The sequence below is a fragment of the Grus americana genome, chromosome 4 (genome assembly GCF_028858705.1).
Source record: "Grus americana isolate bGruAme1 chromosome 4, bGruAme1.mat, whole genome shotgun sequence".
NCBI lineage: Eukaryota > Metazoa > Chordata > Aves > Gruiformes > Gruidae > Grus > Grus americana.
Window position 1 is genome coordinate 50,702,051 of NC_072855.1, and position 19,103 is coordinate 50,721,153.

General features: G+C 37.1%; 1 protein-coding gene across 7 annotated transcripts in view; it reads left to right on the plus strand.

Annotated features, from left to right (window-relative positions):
* The window catches only part of CCSER1 (coiled-coil serine rich protein 1), a 712,872-nt gene that overhangs the window by 328,390 nt on the left and 365,379 nt on the right, over positions 1 to 19,103 (plus strand). For 6 of the 7 annotated variants that reach the window (XR_008577013.1, XM_054824857.1, XM_054824860.1 and 3 more), the window contains exon 7: positions 8,321 to 8,398. The exons of the other annotated variant lie outside the window; for it this stretch is intronic. Coding sequence is in view for 5 of the 6 variants with exons in the window: in XM_054824857.1 (XP_054680832.1) it covers positions 8,321 to 8,398 (78 nt within the window). In the remaining variant the exon portion in view is untranslated. The remainder of the gene's footprint in view (positions 1 to 8,320; positions 8,399 to 19,103) is intronic. 7 annotated transcript variants of the gene reach the window in all.

Here is a 19,103-nt window from a genome sequence, read left to right on the forward strand (position 1 = left end):
TTAAAAAACTGTGAAGCAACTATTACATGGCAAAACTTACTTACTAAATGTTTACCTTTTATTTCTGACATCATGCAGAAGTAGTGCTGCAGCCAGGGAAAGCATATTTCAAATTGTTAAGTGTCACTTGCTTCTCTTCTTACAGTGGGAAAAAAAAAATAAATCTGTCTTCCGTGATTTAGCAACAGACACATACAGATGTTTAACATGTTTCCTTTAAGCTGTTATTGGGGAATTCAAGACAGTTTTGAGAGTGAAGCCTCTGCATCTAAATAAGTTGAAATACCCTGTCAGAAGTGGTTCCATACTGAAATTGTAAAAACCCTTCTGAGAACTGATGATGAAGTGAGAATAATTGCAGTCACAACATTTAGAAAGTGCAAAGTGGCTTGTTAAGACCTCATTGAAATGCATAGCAAATGAAGGCATCTGAATCTTTTTGAGATACATAGAAAAATAAAACATAACCTCACATTTAAAACACCGGTGTGAAAATCTGGAAGTGTTGTTCTTGATGCTTACAAAGTAAAACAAAGGTAGAAAACAACCGGACAATTGAGCAGCAAATTATTAATAAAAATCAGGCTGGCTTCATTATGTTCACATTTAAAAATACATTTTTATTAATGTTATGAAACTTTGGCCTCATTCACATGAAAACAATATGTGGCAAGGAAACTGTATGCGGAAAACTGACCACAGGGTTGCAGGAGATATCACCTATATCCATATGTACATATGGGCAAAGGAATGTACTGAACAGTAAAGAATGTGTAGGTTTTTTGGACGTGAGTTTAGTGTATGAGCAAATGTGTACCTTAAAGAAAATGAATAGCAAGCACAAACAGATTTTTCTCTTGAAAGAATCATGTCTTTCTCTTGTAGACTAAAAAAGATGTTACATAGGCTGTAAGGAGATCATGAACATCTTTCAGAACTTCATGGAAAACAGTTAATTGTATGAGTATGTCAGCATAGGAACTATTTTGCTGAAATTGGCACCTAAATCTATGCGTGGCTTCAAGAGTGGCTGTCTGTGGATACTCCAGAGGAACTTATAGAACAACCTGTTTTCAGGAGCCTTTTTTTCCTGACCCATTAAGACAGTTATTTCCACATATCCAGAAGCATATAAATGTATATCCTGTGTATGTTTTCATCCTCTTTAATGTAATTGTAGGTGCATCTGTTGTTTGTATTAATATCTGATCCTTTTTGGCTCCACCTTATCTCTTGGTCCCAGTATGTTACGATATGTAATGATGCAGAACATGCCTGAATGTGTAAGGGAGGGAGAGGAGGCGATTCTGTTATCAGATTTGATCCTTCTTGGTCTAATTAATTGAGTATTTCTTTTCCAAGTGTTTTGTTTGGAAGGGCAGAAAAATCATGGATCTGTATGCAGGGAAGATGTAGGAGTTTGAGAGAGCCCAGAGATATTTTGCTGATAGACCTTTCTTTGAGCGGATGCAGACATTTTCTTCCAGATTCAGGCTATGGCTGTAGCATGGAGTATCAGCGTAGTTACTCTTAGTGCTGTGATGCAGGATTTGGAGAAAGAAAATGTCTTTGTGACTGGAGTAAAAAAAACATCACTGAACACTCTGTATGAGACAACCATCATATTTGCTCCAAAACTGTACGCAGTTTGAACAAAAGATGTGTATATTTGAACCTGAAAGATCTCCTGCAAGGAGAGAAAAGCAATTGAAATAGGCAGCCTGCAGATTAAAATCCCAGGAGAGTACTTGGTTCTCTCAATTGACTGTTGAAAGAGCAGAAAAAGCTGATGTTATATGATATTATTAGGGAAGAATATACAATAACAAAATGTCAAGGCTGGATAGTATAGTCAATGAAGTATGAAAGAAACAATAGAAACTGAAGAGGGAGTAGAGTTTTGCTGAAGGAAATCAGTTCTCCACTGTGTTGTCAACAAAGCGTTTGTGTCTGTGAAAGCAACCCCCCGGTTTTCATTAGGAGAAAAATATGACTGAAGTTGCATTTAATATAATGTGTCATAGTAGCAATCCCAACTCACACAGTGACAGTCATTGATGATCCTGCAGTACTCTTTGTGAAGAGATGTTAACCCCAAAGTCATTGTCCAAATTACTTTCGAAATTACATTCTGCTTGCAGGCAGAAGTGAAGGGGTTTTTTAGAGATTAACTCAAGCTGAATTTGCTGTTTGGGAAGGTAAGAGTGGTTTTCTCCTACATATTCATGGACCCTTCATCTAACCTCTGTGTGCCAGGGAGCTATCTGACCAAGGAAACTTGTGTCTCTGTTTATTATGAGTCTTGTGAAGGAAAGCAGAGAATAAAGACAAACTGGAGGACAAGCAGTGAAAAATCAAGGTGAAAATAAAGAGTAGAAAGGAAGGGATATTTGCTATTAAATAAATCTATTAGTTATGTAGTGATATATATGTCATTTTCTATTATAAGAAACGTGACATTTATATGCTTATAAAAACCGACTGGTTTTTTCCCTCTGTATGTAGTGAATTGTAAACTAGCAACTTCCAATTCTTGAGCCTCTATTTAGAGGCTTAGTTCAGCTTTCTACTTTGTTTACAATTCAAAAACATGTTTAATAAGGTGTTCTCCTTGTGCAGCTACCAGATGTTTTATTTGTTAGGCATTTTGATGTTGCCACTTTTAGAAACTGAAAAGCAGATAATAATAGTAATTTGTGCCTGGTACTTTGATATTCTTACACTTCTGCTTTTAATATAAGGAGAGGGACGATAGCTAGCTTACTAAATTTAAATATTTGAGTAAATTAAATATATATTAAACATAAATTAAACAATGTGAAAATAGAATCTGAGTCTAAACTATTTCAAACACTGTAGCCCTGCAACAAACCGTGGACTGGTTATATACTCTATGTTGCTTGCTGGTTATGGCTTTTTAATTAATTTAGCTTAATTAAAGGGCTAAAAGAGCATCTTTCCAGCTATTTTTCAAAGTAGAAACAAATAGTAGTCAACAAAATATCCTTCATCCTGATCCCTCTTTGCTGAAAAAATTATTGTGCAAAATATTACATTTAGTACGTTTGCTGAGTTCCTGAGCAAACTCAGTCTTCTAAAATAAACCGTACTAGATACACAAACGCTGTTAAGTGACATATCAGCATCGTATTTTAAATGAGGTGAAATTTCCCACTGGCATTTCACAGCTCAGGTGATTAGCTTTGCTTAGATTGTAAGAGGAATCAAGGCTAATCTGTCCGCCTGTATAGTAAGCGCTGATTGAGAATCAGTAGATAATTGAACCACTAAAAACTGACTTGGCTATCCACACCCCACGTACTAGCATAAAAAGAGGTAGCAAGCAGCAGTAGTAGCTGTAATTTATGGTTCTCCCCTGCAATGGGAGCTACAATAACTCAGGTCAGATGCAAGACCCACGCAGCCTTCTAAGCTGCGGGAGCAGCACGCTCTAGGCAATGTACCAGGCAAATACCTGAAAATGGTAATCAAATGTCTCAGCTGATAACTGCACATATTAGTAAGAATAATTAACTATACCTACTAATAAAAGACACATGAAATAGGTTTATGAATAACCTCCTGGATTGTATTCAAAGGTGTTAGAAAATAGGCCAAAACACATTTTAAGGAGGCACTTTCATTCTAGTGATATTGGGGAAAATTAATCAAACTGGTGGAGGGTGGGAGGTGAAAGCTCATTTCATGTGTCTGCTATTTTTTCTCAGCAAAACTAATTTTGATTTTGCTGGCCTCAATTGTTTACAGTAATTTTATTTGTAGGAAGTGTATGTATCAGCAAAAACTCTTCATGACATTAAATAATATAGAAACTACAGAAATCACAACACTCCAAAAGTATGTAGGGGAGCATTACGCACTCTGGATGAACAACTGGAGTGCTTGGACTTGTGAGTTCCTGACTTCTGTCTTTTTGTTTTTAACATCCCTTCATAGCTTTGAGCAAATCACTTCCCCTTCTTTTTCACTATCATTGATAAAATGGGGTAATAATATTTAAGCACAATATTTCATAAAGATATTGTGCAGACCCATTAATAAATCCATTTGCAGGTCTTTGATTACCTTCAGTATATCAAAATGTCACTGCTGAGCTTGCTGACTGCACTTATTTAATTTTCTAGTTGTACTCAACCTCTAGATTATAAAATGATACTTACTGGCATAACTTATGATACAACTAAAACTATCACCCTGAAAGTCAGTTCAACACTCATCCACTACTCCTTAGAAAAAGCTATAAAGTACACAGATTGTCTTTTCTTCAGTTATTATAAAGATTTATTTGATCTCTAGCTCTAGTATGCACTGAAGGTTTTCTCTGTCAGTATTAACTTCTTAGATCAATAAATTGCGATACTGATCTCCAGAGCAGTCAATGTCTGCCAACTATCATTGCAGTGTGTACCCTTGTTGAAAAGCAGTTGTAGCAAATTACATTGGCTTCTGCCAGTGGATGATATACAGTGGATGGTCCATATTTTATGGTACAATTAATGAAGGTTGATACATAGTCCTCTTCCTAGAGAAGATTGGATTAAAGACAAGGGTTTGTAGTGAGAAAAATCCCAGTTTATGAGGTGAAGGGAACCTGTTTTCATTTAAAGAGCAGTGGCTGAAGAGTGGAAGATGACTAGTTTTCAAAGGAGCATGGTTTTAACAATGTGCGTTTTTATAAACTTGATCTTCTGTATTGCTGGAAAAACTGACTACATTCTCTGATTTGCAATTAGACAATTTACATCAGTATGCCTTTTATGAAACATTCTATTTTGAGGCAGGTATACACAAGTGAAAAAACCCAGAGCAAAACCAAGCCTGTGATTACTTTAAACCAGCTCCAGAAAGAGCTGCTTTCTCTTTAATCTAGCTAAAATGGTAGGAATCTGTCCTCAAGCAGGGTCCTGATCCTGGATCTCCAAACAGGATGCTAAGTGGGAAAAGTTTGTTCTCTTAGACTTTTCTTCCTTTGCCTTCTCATCAAGAAATTTCCTGATAGTTAATCACTTTTTTAACATTACTGTCTGAAGATAAATGATTAGCACGGCCTGGCAGTGACTCCACGGTACCCATTCAGTTGCACAATGAGGATGATGTGTATTTAGGCTGATCAACTTTAGCAATTAGAAGGAAACTTGAACATTGATCATTGTGATCGTACAACAATTATTGGCAAAATTCTAATAATGTCCATTTGCTAGATTTGAACAGCTTTCTCAAAATTAAAAAATGGCCTAAAAGCACTGAAGGAAAAGCTCACGGGGTTGTTTTCAACATGGGCAAGACAGTATTTTCTAAACTGTTGTTCCGGGAAATACTTTAATTGCTTAGTATTCAGACATTTCAAAAATGGAGTTGAGGTGATTAAAGCTTTGCAACATTCTGTGCCCTCCAGAACACTCAGAGGTTTCCAGCAATGCAGGGAAAAGGCTCAGACTACGAAACCCAGCTGCGGTTTCACTGTACATCAAAAATACATTTTGAAATGTTACAATTGCACAGCAAAGTACTGCAAAATTAGGAGACATCCTAATTTACCTAATTTTGCCTAATATTTATAATTATGGTACAAATGATGTTTAACATCTACTACAATTTATAAGATATGATTACAGTGTAATAGTGGAGCATCTTCTAGTTAATTTATAACTAAAATCTATCAACTTTAAGCCAGACTTAAAGTGAGCGCTGCTTTTATGAGAACAGAATTTATTTAGGCAGCATCAAATAAAAAGTCCTTGTTGGGTGAATTCCTCACAGAGGTAGGGGTTTTTTTGTGTATGGGGAGATTTAGACTGCAAAGTGTGATTATGACAAATACTCCGTGGATGGTAAATTTAGGTGGGAGGTGTGATGTTATTTGAAATTGTTAATATGTCCCTTCAGGAGGGCAAGCTGACAACATCTCTCAAAGCAGTCATTAGTTTGGAAGAGTTTTTTTAATAGCTGAAAAAACAACCCTTTTGGTACTGTCTCACTCAATTCTCCGCTATTATAAACTGTGTTAGCGCCACTGGATTTAATTAATTTACACTGGCAGAGAAGCTGCTCTGCATTCCTTAGAGAGGAAAATTACTGAAGTTGTTGGAGGGGCTGCTGAGGGTATGGGTATGTGGACAGATGTAGCCAGACACAGGCTTTTCTGCCAATGCTCCTATCTGGCCAGGCACAAACCATTTGCAGTCCAGAAGCTATGCAGTCATGGTGCCCCTACTAATATCCCCCACCTCTCAGCAGCCTTCTGAGTTCAGGCAGGCTGCCACATCCGCGTAGCATCCAGACCTGGGCTGGCTCATGTCCAGTCATCGCAGAAGAGCGGATGGTTTTCTGAGGCCATCGTGTGGATGTGCCCTGAGGAGTTTTTGTCAAAACGACTTCGACATCCTCTGGGCTGTCCGACCTTTCGTAGATTCCAGCTATCACTGAAGAACTTGCAGCTCGTGTAGTGTATGTGTACCAATCTGCTTTGCAGATTTTCATACTGAGGCTATTTCAATGCTTAAAAGATTGGACTGCCTTCTTGCACACTTCTAATTGCAAATTAGGGCGCTTGATTTGGTTTGGAAAGCAGCTACTTGATTTTTTTTCCCTCTTAGTTTTTTTCTATTCTGTGTAAATTAAAAGACAAATTGTCCTCAGCTAACTATTGGCTTTTGAGGCAGAATGTTCTCACAGAGGAGGTCTCCAGTTTTGTCTGCACTTTGAGTTTAATCTAAAAGAGCTATGTTTTGCTTCCTTTTAGTAAATACTATCAGTCAGTTTCCTTGATGATCAAGTGCAGGAGTCTGTGTTAAAATTTGTCATGTTTCTGAATACCAGAGCGATGTGTTCAACAAAGATATTGGCTTTCTGACATGTTATAATCTCCCTTATTCCTCAACAACAACTCTGTGTTCCATGGATTATAAACTACCTCTCTCTCTCTTTTTTCAAAGGAAATAATTACCATGGCCCCCTCCTTTCTCCTTGACTTGCACCCCTTTTATTTAGCAAGTAACTGTTGTCTTTTCTTTCAGCTATGGTGTAACTGATACGTATCTAATTAAACTCAGCGATTTTCTCAGTAATGTTAACTTTGAAGTCTATGACCTCTATTTCAGATCTGACATAGGGATTTCATACTCCAAATTTCATCTCAGTTTTCATCCTGTACCAGTTAGTTGAATAAAATACCATATTTCTGCATAACAATCTTCTGATGAATGAACTGTTGGAACTTCATAGGTGGAGTGGTATTCTTTGCTTGCAGAATTTGGGCTTGTTGAAGGGTTCATAATAGATTCATAGTGATGTGAAACCAGATATCTGAATAGTAAATTGCACAAGCTGAATTCATTAAATCATTCTGCATTGCAATGCTGTGGTGTGACGAGGAAATGGACTTCTGGCCCATGCAAACTTGGTTTTTTATATTCTCCATTACATCTTTTCTGTTTTATTGTTGTTGGTGGTGGATTTTTTCATTTTAACACTTCAGGACTTACTTCCCAAGAAGTATCATATATTCTAGTTTTCTCCAGAACAATCTTGGTATTGTTTGTGTACTTTTTAAATCTAGATTTTGTTCTTCTATTTTTATTACCATTCCAAATTATTAAGAATTTTCACACTTCTTTTCATATCTGTCATATCTGTAAAAATAACAACCAGGCTAACCAACAGGTTACGGAAATACTACCTAAAACCAGTGCGTTTTTAGATCAATCTTTCAAGCATTTTAATCTGGATAGGTCCATTGAAGTATACTGACTTATTTTCGTTATTAACTTTGCTGTTCACTGCTTCTTTTAATATATTAGTGCTCATTTGTAAGATATATTGACTCACATGAAAGTGATCTTTTTTTAAACTTTGATCCAAATACTTCCCTGCAATATATTGCTTTCCTGTTAATTTTGCCTTCTAACTTTACTATGGGGCCATCAAATAATAATAATAAAAAAATAAATTGTATATCATAGCTTTTTCTATATGAACAAATTTTTATGTTCTCAGTTATCCTCTTGTATTAGTCTTTTGTAGACACAGTATGTTTGTGTATTTGTGCATATCTTTCAGTCTTTGAAGGGGGAGTTCATTTAAAGTAAAGAAAATGTAAAGTACTTACCCGTTAGTGAAATACTTACTTTTACTAATTAAAGGTAAATACAGTACAGATTGCAGTTGCTTTGTCAGTCTAATTCTGTTGGATTTTCAGTGTTGATTTTGAGCTTCCCCCCCCCACCCCCCATCCTGAAATGTAATAAGATGTCTGTAGAACTTGATTGGAAATGCAAACTCCTGTGTGCTTTTCTTTCAGAGTACAGACATGAGTCCAGCTAGTAGCACCACCTCACTCCCTGTTAGCCCTCTTCCTGAGGAGCCATTATTTTTCAAGGTACAGTTAATTAATTTCATAATAAATTTTGTATATGAATTTTGGTTTACAATGTTATCTGGTGTACTATGAAGTGCTATTATTACTGCTTCCTTTCCTTTAAATTACTGTGATTTCAGCAGATGCTCGTACATATATACACCATGCAGTTTTCAAGAAATACCTTGAATAAAACATTATTGGTTTTGAGAGGATTATTTTTCCAGCAGACTAGAGCTATAAACCAGTATTTATAAGACAGTGTTTTTATCCATCTCATCTGCTGGTGATACATATTGATATATGCATTCCTTTATATGCATGTATGTCATTTTTCATCAACAGATTTCTCTTTATATTGCATTTCAAGTACCTGTTTTAATAAAAAATAGTTACTGCAAAGATACAGGAAGCATTAAAGATACGTCGAAGTACAGTTTTGGCATAAATCCAGTGTAAGCCACAGGCGTGTCATTTTAGTTAATTTTAATAATAAATGGTGGGATGATACTTGCAACTTTGTAAGGTTTAAGCAGTGAGGAGCAAGTGGCCCTATGCCACTTTTTCACCTAACTTCATGGTATCCAGCCCTTGGACACAGAATGGCCTTAGACAGAGCTCAACTCTTGGCAGAAGTCTCCTGAGGCCACACGGGTATTCAGAGCGGTGCTCCGGCTGCAAGCAGAGCCGTTGCCTTGCTAGTTGTTTGCTCAGACAAGGAAGAGGGAACTTGGGTTTTCAGCACCATTGTCTCAAATGTGTGTCATAATTTGGACAAAGTTGCAGGAACATCCCTTTTAAAATTTCCCCTTTCCCCAGTAAGTTTCTGCCTACTGTATGAAAACAATTAGTAGCTTAGGATGTGTTTTCAATCGCTTTGTGATAACGCTGAACTAAAGCTGAGGAAGTAGAATTAATGAAGTTTGATGATGTAAAGTTTGCAGCTCTCCTGCATGTGCCTCCAGTGCAGGAAATACCAGCCTCCTTCAGACCTGGCCAACCCCATAAAAAAAAAATAGGGGTTTTTGGTGTTTGGTTTTTGGGTTTTTTTGGGGGGGGGTTGGGGTTTTTTTATTCCCATATTTTGTACATCTGTGCAAGAGTTGTACCTTACAGTTCATAACCAACTAGCTAGCCAGCTGATTTCTGTTACTAGAATGGTTAAGGGCTGTGCATGCTTGGTGGTTTCATCAGTGGAGGTACAGATGGGATATCCACTGATTCTTATTCGTCTTTTGGGGTTTAATGTTTTCAAGACTCCTGGCTTTCAGTCAGATTTGGCAGAAGTTGAGCAATGTGCCAAGATGGTAGAACACACACGTTTTTTTTTTTTTTCTTGGGAAACCACATTAAATGCACATTGAAGTCTACTCAACGTTACAAGGCAGATTCGGTAGTTATTGTTTCTCCCTGTGCCTAAGAAAACCAGTAAGATATGTCACATACAAAGAAAGGGGCTGATCAGCTCAGGTAAAGGTGTAAGAGGTAAGAAAATCTACCTTGAAATGGTTACAATAAACTCAGATGCTTAATTTCTCAGCTAAAGTGAACAAACACTGCTCTATTTGCATCAGGAGCACACCGACAAATACACCTTTATTTATTTTTAAAAGAAATGGTGCTTGTATACCTCAAAATGGGTTGTAAATGACTTCACTGAAGTGGAATACTTGCTCTAATAAAAAAAATGAAGGTATTTCTTCATATTAAAAGTCTCCTTCCTTATATTTTATAGTAGAAAATGGTACAAGAAACTGAAAAAAAAAAGGGGGGGGGCAGGAAGCATTATTTAATCTTTCATTTTCAGTCAATTTTCAAAACAGGAAACATTTTCCTTTGGAATGCAAGGAGAATGGAGGCCAGACCAAGAAAAAGTCAAATACATCTCACAGCCAATGCCCTTAAGTAGAAATAAAAGTAATATAAAATGTAACAGTTTCTGTTATTTCTCCCTGACTCACTCCAAGAGAGAGCAATATTGTTTCAGTAGTAATGTGAATGACTGGTTTTACAAGCCATAACCCTCTCTAAATACTGTCAGTCTATAATATTGGCTTTTGATGATGGGATGATGCATTTCCCTTAGCAACATGATAATAACCTTTCCACCTCTTTGCTATAGAAATGAAGATTGAAAAAGAAATTCCATTCTGTGGTTCTGAAAACACAGATGTAACGAAGCAGGGCAGTATAAATGCTGTGTCTCTTTGGGATAGTTGAAGATCTCTGAGCTAATGAACTTTTATATTAGACTGTGAAATGAAACCAAGCTGCTGTTCGCAGTCGTACCTGGTTTTATACCAAGAAGAACTGTCCTTTCTTGGATTTTATCAGTTCATCTTCAAAGCAAAGTCTGCATTTCTGTATAAAGGATGCAAATCCTGTCATCATACTCTTATTATATCCAACTTCAACAAAGCAGATGCTTATGATTTTTAATCCCACAGGATATGTGCTCTGTAAATATGAAGGAGAACCTAAATTTGTTCAAAATATTTTAAGATTTTGAATTTAATCTAAAGAAAGTGAGAAGCAAGATTCCCATGGAGTGCTTGCATGTTGCATCTCAGCTCTGGTAACACTGAACTCAGCTACCATTTTCACAATGTACTGTGCATGTTGTGATGTGCAGCGCTGCCAGAAAGATCCAAATCATGTGAGACCATACTCAGGAATATTTGGAGGAAAGTATTTTCCAGTACAGCAAGAGATACTCCACCTTAGTCCATTGTACACCCTTACAGAATCACAGATTCACAGAACAGTAGGAGTTGGAAGGGACCTCTGGAGATCATCTAGTCCAGCCCCCTGCTAAAGCAGGTTCACCTAGAGCAGGTTGCACAGGATCACATCCAGGCAGGTTTTGAATGTCTCCAGAGAAGGAGACTCCACAACCTCTCTGGGCAGCCTGTTTTAGTGCTCTGTCACCCTCAAAGTAAAGAAGAGTTTCCTCATGTTCAGATGGAACTTCCTGTGTTCCAGTTTGTGCCCGTTGCCCCTCGTCCTGTCACTGGGCACCATGGAGAAGAGTCTGGCCCCATCCTCTTGACATCTGCCCTTTAGATATCTGTAAGCGCTGATAAGATCCCCTCTTAGTCTTCTCTTCTCCACACTTAACAGACCCAGCTCTCTCAGCCTTTCCTCATACGAGAGATGCTCCAGTCCCCTAATCATCTTTATATCCCTCCGCTGGACTCTCTCCATAGTTCCCTGTCTGTCTTGAACTGGGGAGCCCAGAACTGGACACAGCACTCCAGATGTGGTCTCATCAGGGCAGAGCAGAGGGTGAGAACAACCTCCCTTGACCTGCTGGCCACATTCTTCTTAATGCACCCCAGGATACCATTGGCCTTCTTGGCCACAAGGACACGTTCTGGCTCATGGAGTCCAGCAGGACTCCCAGGGCCTTCTCCATGGTGCTGCTTCCCAACAGGTCAGTCCCTCACTTGTACTGGTGCATGTGGTTATTCCTCCCTAGATGCAGGACCCTACACTTGCCTTTGTTGAACTTTATTAGGTTCCTCTCTGTCCAGCTCTCTAGCCTGTCCAGGTCTTGCTGAATGGCAGCATTATTTTAATGGAATATTTATGGGTTTTTTTGTGTTAAGACAGTACCTAGAAAGGATTGTCAGTGATACCCAGCAAAAGGAATAGAAACATTTGAGTAAGAAGTAAGGGTAGCCAACTCCAGTGCTATTTAATCCTAAAGGCAACCCTGAGAAAATGAAAACAAAAAAGTATTATTAATGTCATTCAGCAACTTTTGCTCCATAACTGTTATAAATAGTGAAATAGCAATGGAAGTTGGTGTTTGCACAGTACCAGAAGTACAGGCAATTTTTCATGTGGCTTTGGGTTTCCTTCTCCCTGTGGAGTTAGCGACACATGTGCGTTCGGAGCAGCCTTCCCTACCTGTGCTCTTTAAAAGCTTAGAAAAAAAAATCCTGTTCAGACATGTATGCAGACAGTGCACTTCTTCAAAAGCTTTTCTAAACCAATTTTTGGTAAAACACTCATAGGCATTTCTTTTTAGTGAAGGTTATTTTTATGTCAAATTTAAGCTTTCAATCCTCTGCTGTTTTCTGTGGTTAAAGCTCTTTAAAAAAGCAAGATCTTTTTCGCTTTTATGGGAAAAGTTTATTTTTTCTCTCACAAAAGAACATCATCTTTGTTGGTGGTTTTGCACTTAAATTTTTCTGTTGGGAGGAATCTTCCTTTGAACAGAAGTTTATCTTTCTGAACCTGTATAATACTTCTTGATGAATTAGAGCCTTATCTTGGGGGGAAAAAATATGTCACAGTTGAAGAATTTCAGAATGAAGAATTTGAAATACAAGTGAGCAGAATGGTATTTGTCATGCAACCTTAACCTGTTATTCTATGTTATAATAGCAAAACTGTAGCTGGCTCAAATGTGAGTGACTTTTAATTATGACTACTTATATATATGCTCATAAGCTCTAATTAAAAATAATCTTTCCGTTCATTTAGAAGATCAGTGAAGGAGGGGGTATTTCTGAAAGGTCAACTTACCAAGCAATGTCTCATCCGTTTTTTAGAACCTATTCCATTCTCCTATTCATTATACTGTGCTTTATTATAATAGTATTTTATTATTTTTCATATTATTCTAAAATATAGTGACAGTCACTCTTAAGAAGGGATCTGTGGCAACCATTTAGTACATATCTACTTTACCTAATTATACATTATCTGTTATAATAAACACCAGTCTCGCTGCTTATTAGCCACAACCAACTTGTAAATAGTAACCATAATGGTTATTTATTATAGCAATGTTTAATTGCATTTGAATTTCGTGATTAATCTCAACTATGCTTTACTACTTGCTATTAAGCATAAGAAAAAAAATCCTTCCTTCCTTTCCTTTCTGCTTTGAGGGAGCCGAGAATTTCCTTCAGCTTTTATTATCTTACTGTGTTCTGACTTCTACCAGCACAAGTAGCAAAAGCTAAGTCCTTAGCAGTGTTACCACTGCTATAGGTCTAATAAGGTAGAGATCTATGCTAAATTAGGTCTATACTCACAGTTCTGCCATTCATCCTGCAGCTCTACAGGCTCTGTAAATGCAGATATTTGCAGTCAGGAATGGGCTTTATATACAACTTTAACAAGACATAAATTTTCCATCTTGTCAATAATCAGATTAATATTTTTAGTGCAGATGTTTGGAATAATCAATATGACAGTCACAATAATGATCACTGGTTGGCCAAGGCAATTTACCTTTGAGAGTGTGACTTTGCATATCTAGCTGAAACAATGAGATCTTTTCCTTAGTCAGCAAAGATGACAACAAATTTGGCTTGTACTTCAACAAGCCTCTTATGCTAGTTGACACACAGCCAGCCTGTTGACTCTCCCTTACATGCACTATGTCCAGTATTTTGACTGTTTGCTGGCACTTCTTTGAATGAGACCATTTTAATGTATTGTTTCTTGTTGTTTTTGAAACGGACTCTGAAATAATTACTTAGACACTATGACCCATGAGCAGATACAGGTTAAGGTTCAGTGATCTTCTTTCATGGGCTGGAGGCCTCATTAGCTCTTATCCCTCTCATTCCACTCTCCACCTGAATTTCTGCCTGCACTGAGCAGCATGTAAGCTCTGAAGCCTCTGTGGTTTTTGTTTGTTACAGAAATATGTTTTGTATTTCTACTAAAGTGAATAGAGTTATAGAAGTATGACTCAGTCCCACCTCTCCTAATCTACTCCGCCGATCTCCAGCTTATTTTAAACTAGTCTCTCATTTTTCTTCAGTGGTTTAATGGATTCCTCCCACTCTTTACTTTTATTTCCTGTATCAGTATTTGCTTTCTCTACTACTCCTTATGTCTTACTGGTATAGCACAGACTTTCAAAAGTCATGTCATCACAGTGGCTTTCTGCCTGTGATGAAAGCCTTCAATTTTGTAGTTTCTGAGAAGATGCTTATACATCTGATTTGCTTCACAGTCTTTATCATCGTAGAATATGAGATCTGCAAAAGCACTGAATTTATTCTGAAGGTAGGAGTGAGACGTAGGTATTATGCGACCTGTTGCAAGAAACCTCTATGCATCTATTCAGTCTCTTTTCCTTTTTCTCAGTAGCTCTGTGTACTTTTCCTAAGGAACAGGGCTCTGCCAGCAAGTCTGTCTGAGTAGAACCATGTCACCTGTTTCATCAGTAATATCTGCATCAGCTCTTCTAGCAGGGCGTAGATGTGGCTGTGAAATTCTCCTCTTAAGCTTTGACTGATATGAAATGGAGTGACAAAGAATAACATCATAAAAATAGAAAAAAAAAATTAAAAACTATATACTTGCCCAGATTTCCATTGACCTAATAATTTCATTCAGTTCTTAGTTTATCCTGGCCTGTAAACTGAGTCTGGGAAACAAGTTGTCTCTCACCCAACATGCTCTCTGTGTCTGCCATTCATTCTGACTTCTTGCTCATGTTGAAAATACACTACATTTATGGCCAAATTTGAACATGTATGTATGTACTTTGTATGTGTCCGTTGAACAAGCTGTCCTGTACACTGAGGAACCAGAAATATTTACCTCTACCTGCAGGTTTTGAAAGGAGGAGCTACAGAAGGCAATGGAGCTACTGTATAATCTAAAAATACTGCTATACAATTTTAGGAATACTGTATGTGAGTTAATCATTCAGGTAAAGTTGTTGCTTAGCTACTTCAGGTTATTAGACTTCCCTATGTGAAAGTATTTGCTTTAGCGCTCTCAGGGGAAATTGGGCGAGCAAGAAGAAACAACTAGATTAAATAAGCAATCTCCCAAGGCAGAGTAAAGACCTGGACAAAAGTTTGACAAAGGCTAGTGGCACTAATTAACCAATCTAAGTGTAGTGAAGTGTTAAAAAACAGACTGTAGAAGAGAGTGAACATCAAGAACCCCACAATGGATAGTCTTTTCTGAATGACTGATTTATAGCTAAGAAAGAATTTATCACCCAGACAAAAGTGGTCTTGAGTGTCTGTGGGCAATGTATACCTGCCATGCTTCATGTATGGAGAAGACAGACAAATATTTACACATTCTGAACACAAGATGGTATTTTCTAAGATTACAATTTCCTTCGGGGCTTGTAGCTCAAAGTTTGGTCTGAGAACAAAATACTTCAAGAGAGGTAATAGCTGAATGCCCTGACACCCGGAATGCGGGATCATTCAAGAAACCTGAGCTCAGAAGTACAGTTTTCCTGGCACAAGGACATTTTACGAGATTTAACTTTTTTTTTTGCCTTTTTTTAATTTTAATTTTTATTGCAAGGAGCATAGGTACAACATATTTAATTTCCCAGTGTCACTGATAGAATTACTGAAAGAATCAGGAACAGACTGTTATCGCAAAATGAGGGGTTCATTTACCCAGTGTGCGATACGCCAATATACACGCAGAGCAGAGGTATTTTATCGCATATTTGCACAGATATGGGTGTCTGTCCCAAGACAGCACACCAAAGCTCCAAATCAGTGGTGATTTATACATACAACATTAACATATTCATCTTTCTAATACATATGCATTGTTATTCTATTAAATGATTGGTTTAGATTTCTTCACCTAGCATGCAAACTAGAACGCATGCTCAGTTCTTTTCTCCACCTTCATCCTTTGAGTAGGTGGTATAATTGAGGTAGATGGTCCGTGGGTCAGTGGTCGCAATTCCCCTTGCCGGAATTACCTTTCCCCTAGTTTCCTGGTACTTTTGAGAAGTCCCAAAGGTTCTTCAAGGCTTGTTGGTCAAACTAACAATTTATCAGTTATGCTTCTATGTCTTGACAATCACATCTTGATTAGTACATTGTTTGGATAAACATTAACACAGGGGTAGGACTATACAATGATCGTCCTTAGCAGCAATAGTCTTGGTTACATTTGATTTTGCTGTAACAAGACTGGGAACCATGCCTGTATTGCCTGATTTCTTTCTGCCTCTATGCCTTGATCACAGCTGCCTTTCCCAAATTTTGTGAACATGCATTCTCTTTTCTTTTAGAATGTTTTCCTTAATTTAGTGAAACTTTCTTCATGGAGTGAGGGCTAGTTCATTACTTCAAAATTGCAAGCCATTGGCTTAGGCAAAATTGATGCTTTTAATGTTATAAATTCAGTTATATTCTCAGCAAGCCACATACAGAAAAAGGATTAATGTCTGTCTTACTAAAATCTCCAAAAGCAATCAGAAACACAGATGATGCTTCAACCAAAGGCAGGCAGAAGGATCATCATTACTTTTTTTTAGTTAACAGGGTTTCAGCATAACTAAAAAAAATAATATAATCAGTACTATGAGGGTAAATATTAGGTTCATTCAAGTTTCCTCCTTCAGGCAGACACACGATCACACAATGAATTCTGATACATACCTACAGGGTAAGTTTTACCTGCTGAGTACTCTAAGATTAAGAAGTCATAAAACTTGTAGCATTACAGGCTGCTGAAAACATGTTATCACTAAGACTATGAAGGAAGATTTTCTTGAAGCTCCATGGGAGGGTCCTGATATCCCCAGTAAAAGCACTTAAGGTTCTTCATCCTAATCATCTCAATACAGATAGTTAATCCTCCTAATTTCCCTTGGCTAGGGACTGATAGGCATAAGTAATTCTAGGGGAGGATGTTGGCATTTGGAAATTATGATGAACATTCTTTTAGTGAGCAGAATTATTCCAATGGGTTTGGAGTGAAATTCTGTTTAAATGAATGGTATAGAGCCTATTGACTACAGTGGCGTATGCCTTCAGGTTGGGAGTGGCATGGATTATGTCAGAGGCATTAATTACTTTAGAAGTGAAAATGTAAATCTGTACTGACCATTTTAACCCCATCAATTATTTTAGAGGTGAAAATGTAAATCCTTATTGACTGTTCTAACCCAAGAGTATTTTTCATGGTTGTATTGTTGTAAATGAGATAAAATTGGAGTGTTTTCATAAATTTAATTCAATATAATTACAATATAGGACTGTTTGCAATGCAAAAATGTATCTATAATAATGATTCAGTTTCCACTATGTGTTAGAACAACAGATGTTTTCTTTCTAGAATAACTTAAACAAACTGGGGACTTGAAAACGGGTTTCCTACATCTCAGATGAGTATTCTCACAATAGCAGGTGGTCTCTCTTTCGGGCCAGTTATTGCATTTTCCACCCAGAAAACCTCTGAAAGACACTTGTATGGAAACTTAACATGTTTTTGGAAAAAAAGTTTCAACTTCATAAAAAAAAGTTTTCAAATTGAAAGTATCCGTTAAAAAGTTCCTTGACTCATCTATTAAAACATGCATAAACAACTTTCCCAGTGTCTAAATAAGTAATGTTAATGACCCAGCCACATATTTTCAAACATAATCCTTTACTGTAGGAAATACAGGGTTGGTGTTTTGGAATTCTTATCAAGTTGGATGTCTCAAAAGTATGACGCTAAAAATAACTGAGTTTGATAACGTTCTCCTAGAGTTTAGAGAGAGAGATATTTTGGAGACAGGTATTTTGGAGAGCAATTTAGACAACCGTTAAGGAGAGTGGGATATATTCTGTTAATTTTAATCACCTGAAATTAAAGGCAAGATTTAATTGCTGAAACACAGACACCTTGTGCCATTTAAGAAATCTGGCTATATCCTGCCTTTCCTCTTGCTACTTTTCTGGTAGAGCAAGGTACTGAGATGTGATGAGTGCTGCTTTGCTGTAGTTTGTTTTTTTGTTGTATTCCTGGTTTGGTGGTTTTTTTCCCTTTGAGTTTGTCCATTGGTCATGCTGTGTCTCTTGGTAAGTTGTAATCTCCCTTGCAAGCTATGTGTCTATGCTGGGCCATTTAATTTTGCAGAAGAAACTGGCTTGTGTGGAAGGCTTTGTTTGTGTCATACAACTGAACTAGGTGACTTACAATGCTTGGTTGGGACTTTCTAACTGCTGTTCCTCTTCCCACCAACCTTTGTATGGTTGTACAATGTTAAAGCTAATTCTCTGTGAAAAAAAAAATTTCCCTGTATTTAAATATTGGAAGTATAACATAGTTATAGTATTATTGGAGTAAGTTTCTTGTGTCTGAAAGGTGTGATGTCCTCTGATTTTAAGCCATCTTTTTTTGTTTGTTGGAGGGTTCTTAAATGTGGCTGAATGATCTGGCTCTTAATAGTAGTTCAGGAAAGTTATGTCTCATTGCATGTGTAGAATATTCTGTTTATTTGGGCTTCTTCATTTATCAGAAATTAATAAGAGTTCTGAAAGATATTGGGGATGGAGACAATGGAAAGTGTCAGTTTTATTTCTTTTTAAAATCTTGAAAACCTAATCTCTAGGCTGTGGGTATGTTGTGTTGTTGTCATGAGGAGTGTGTATAGGAAAATGCTGTTCCTACTTCAAGTAGCTTACAGAAAACTGTGACAATTTAAAAACTGTAGTTTTTAGATATTATACATTTCCAAACATTTTTTAATAAACAGATGTGGATATGATTCACTTAGAAATTTCTGTTTTAAAAAAAAAAAAAAAGAAAAAAGAGTGCTGCCTTTGTGGTTTCAAGGAGTTAATCATGGGGAGGGGAAGCATGTAAACAGATTTAGTCACTTGATTGTGTTCAGGTGAATAATGAACAGAATGTTCATTAGATTGTGTGACAGAAATTCAGGGGGAATACATGAACCAAGGAAGAAACTTCTTTTTTTCCTCCTAGATTTGATATC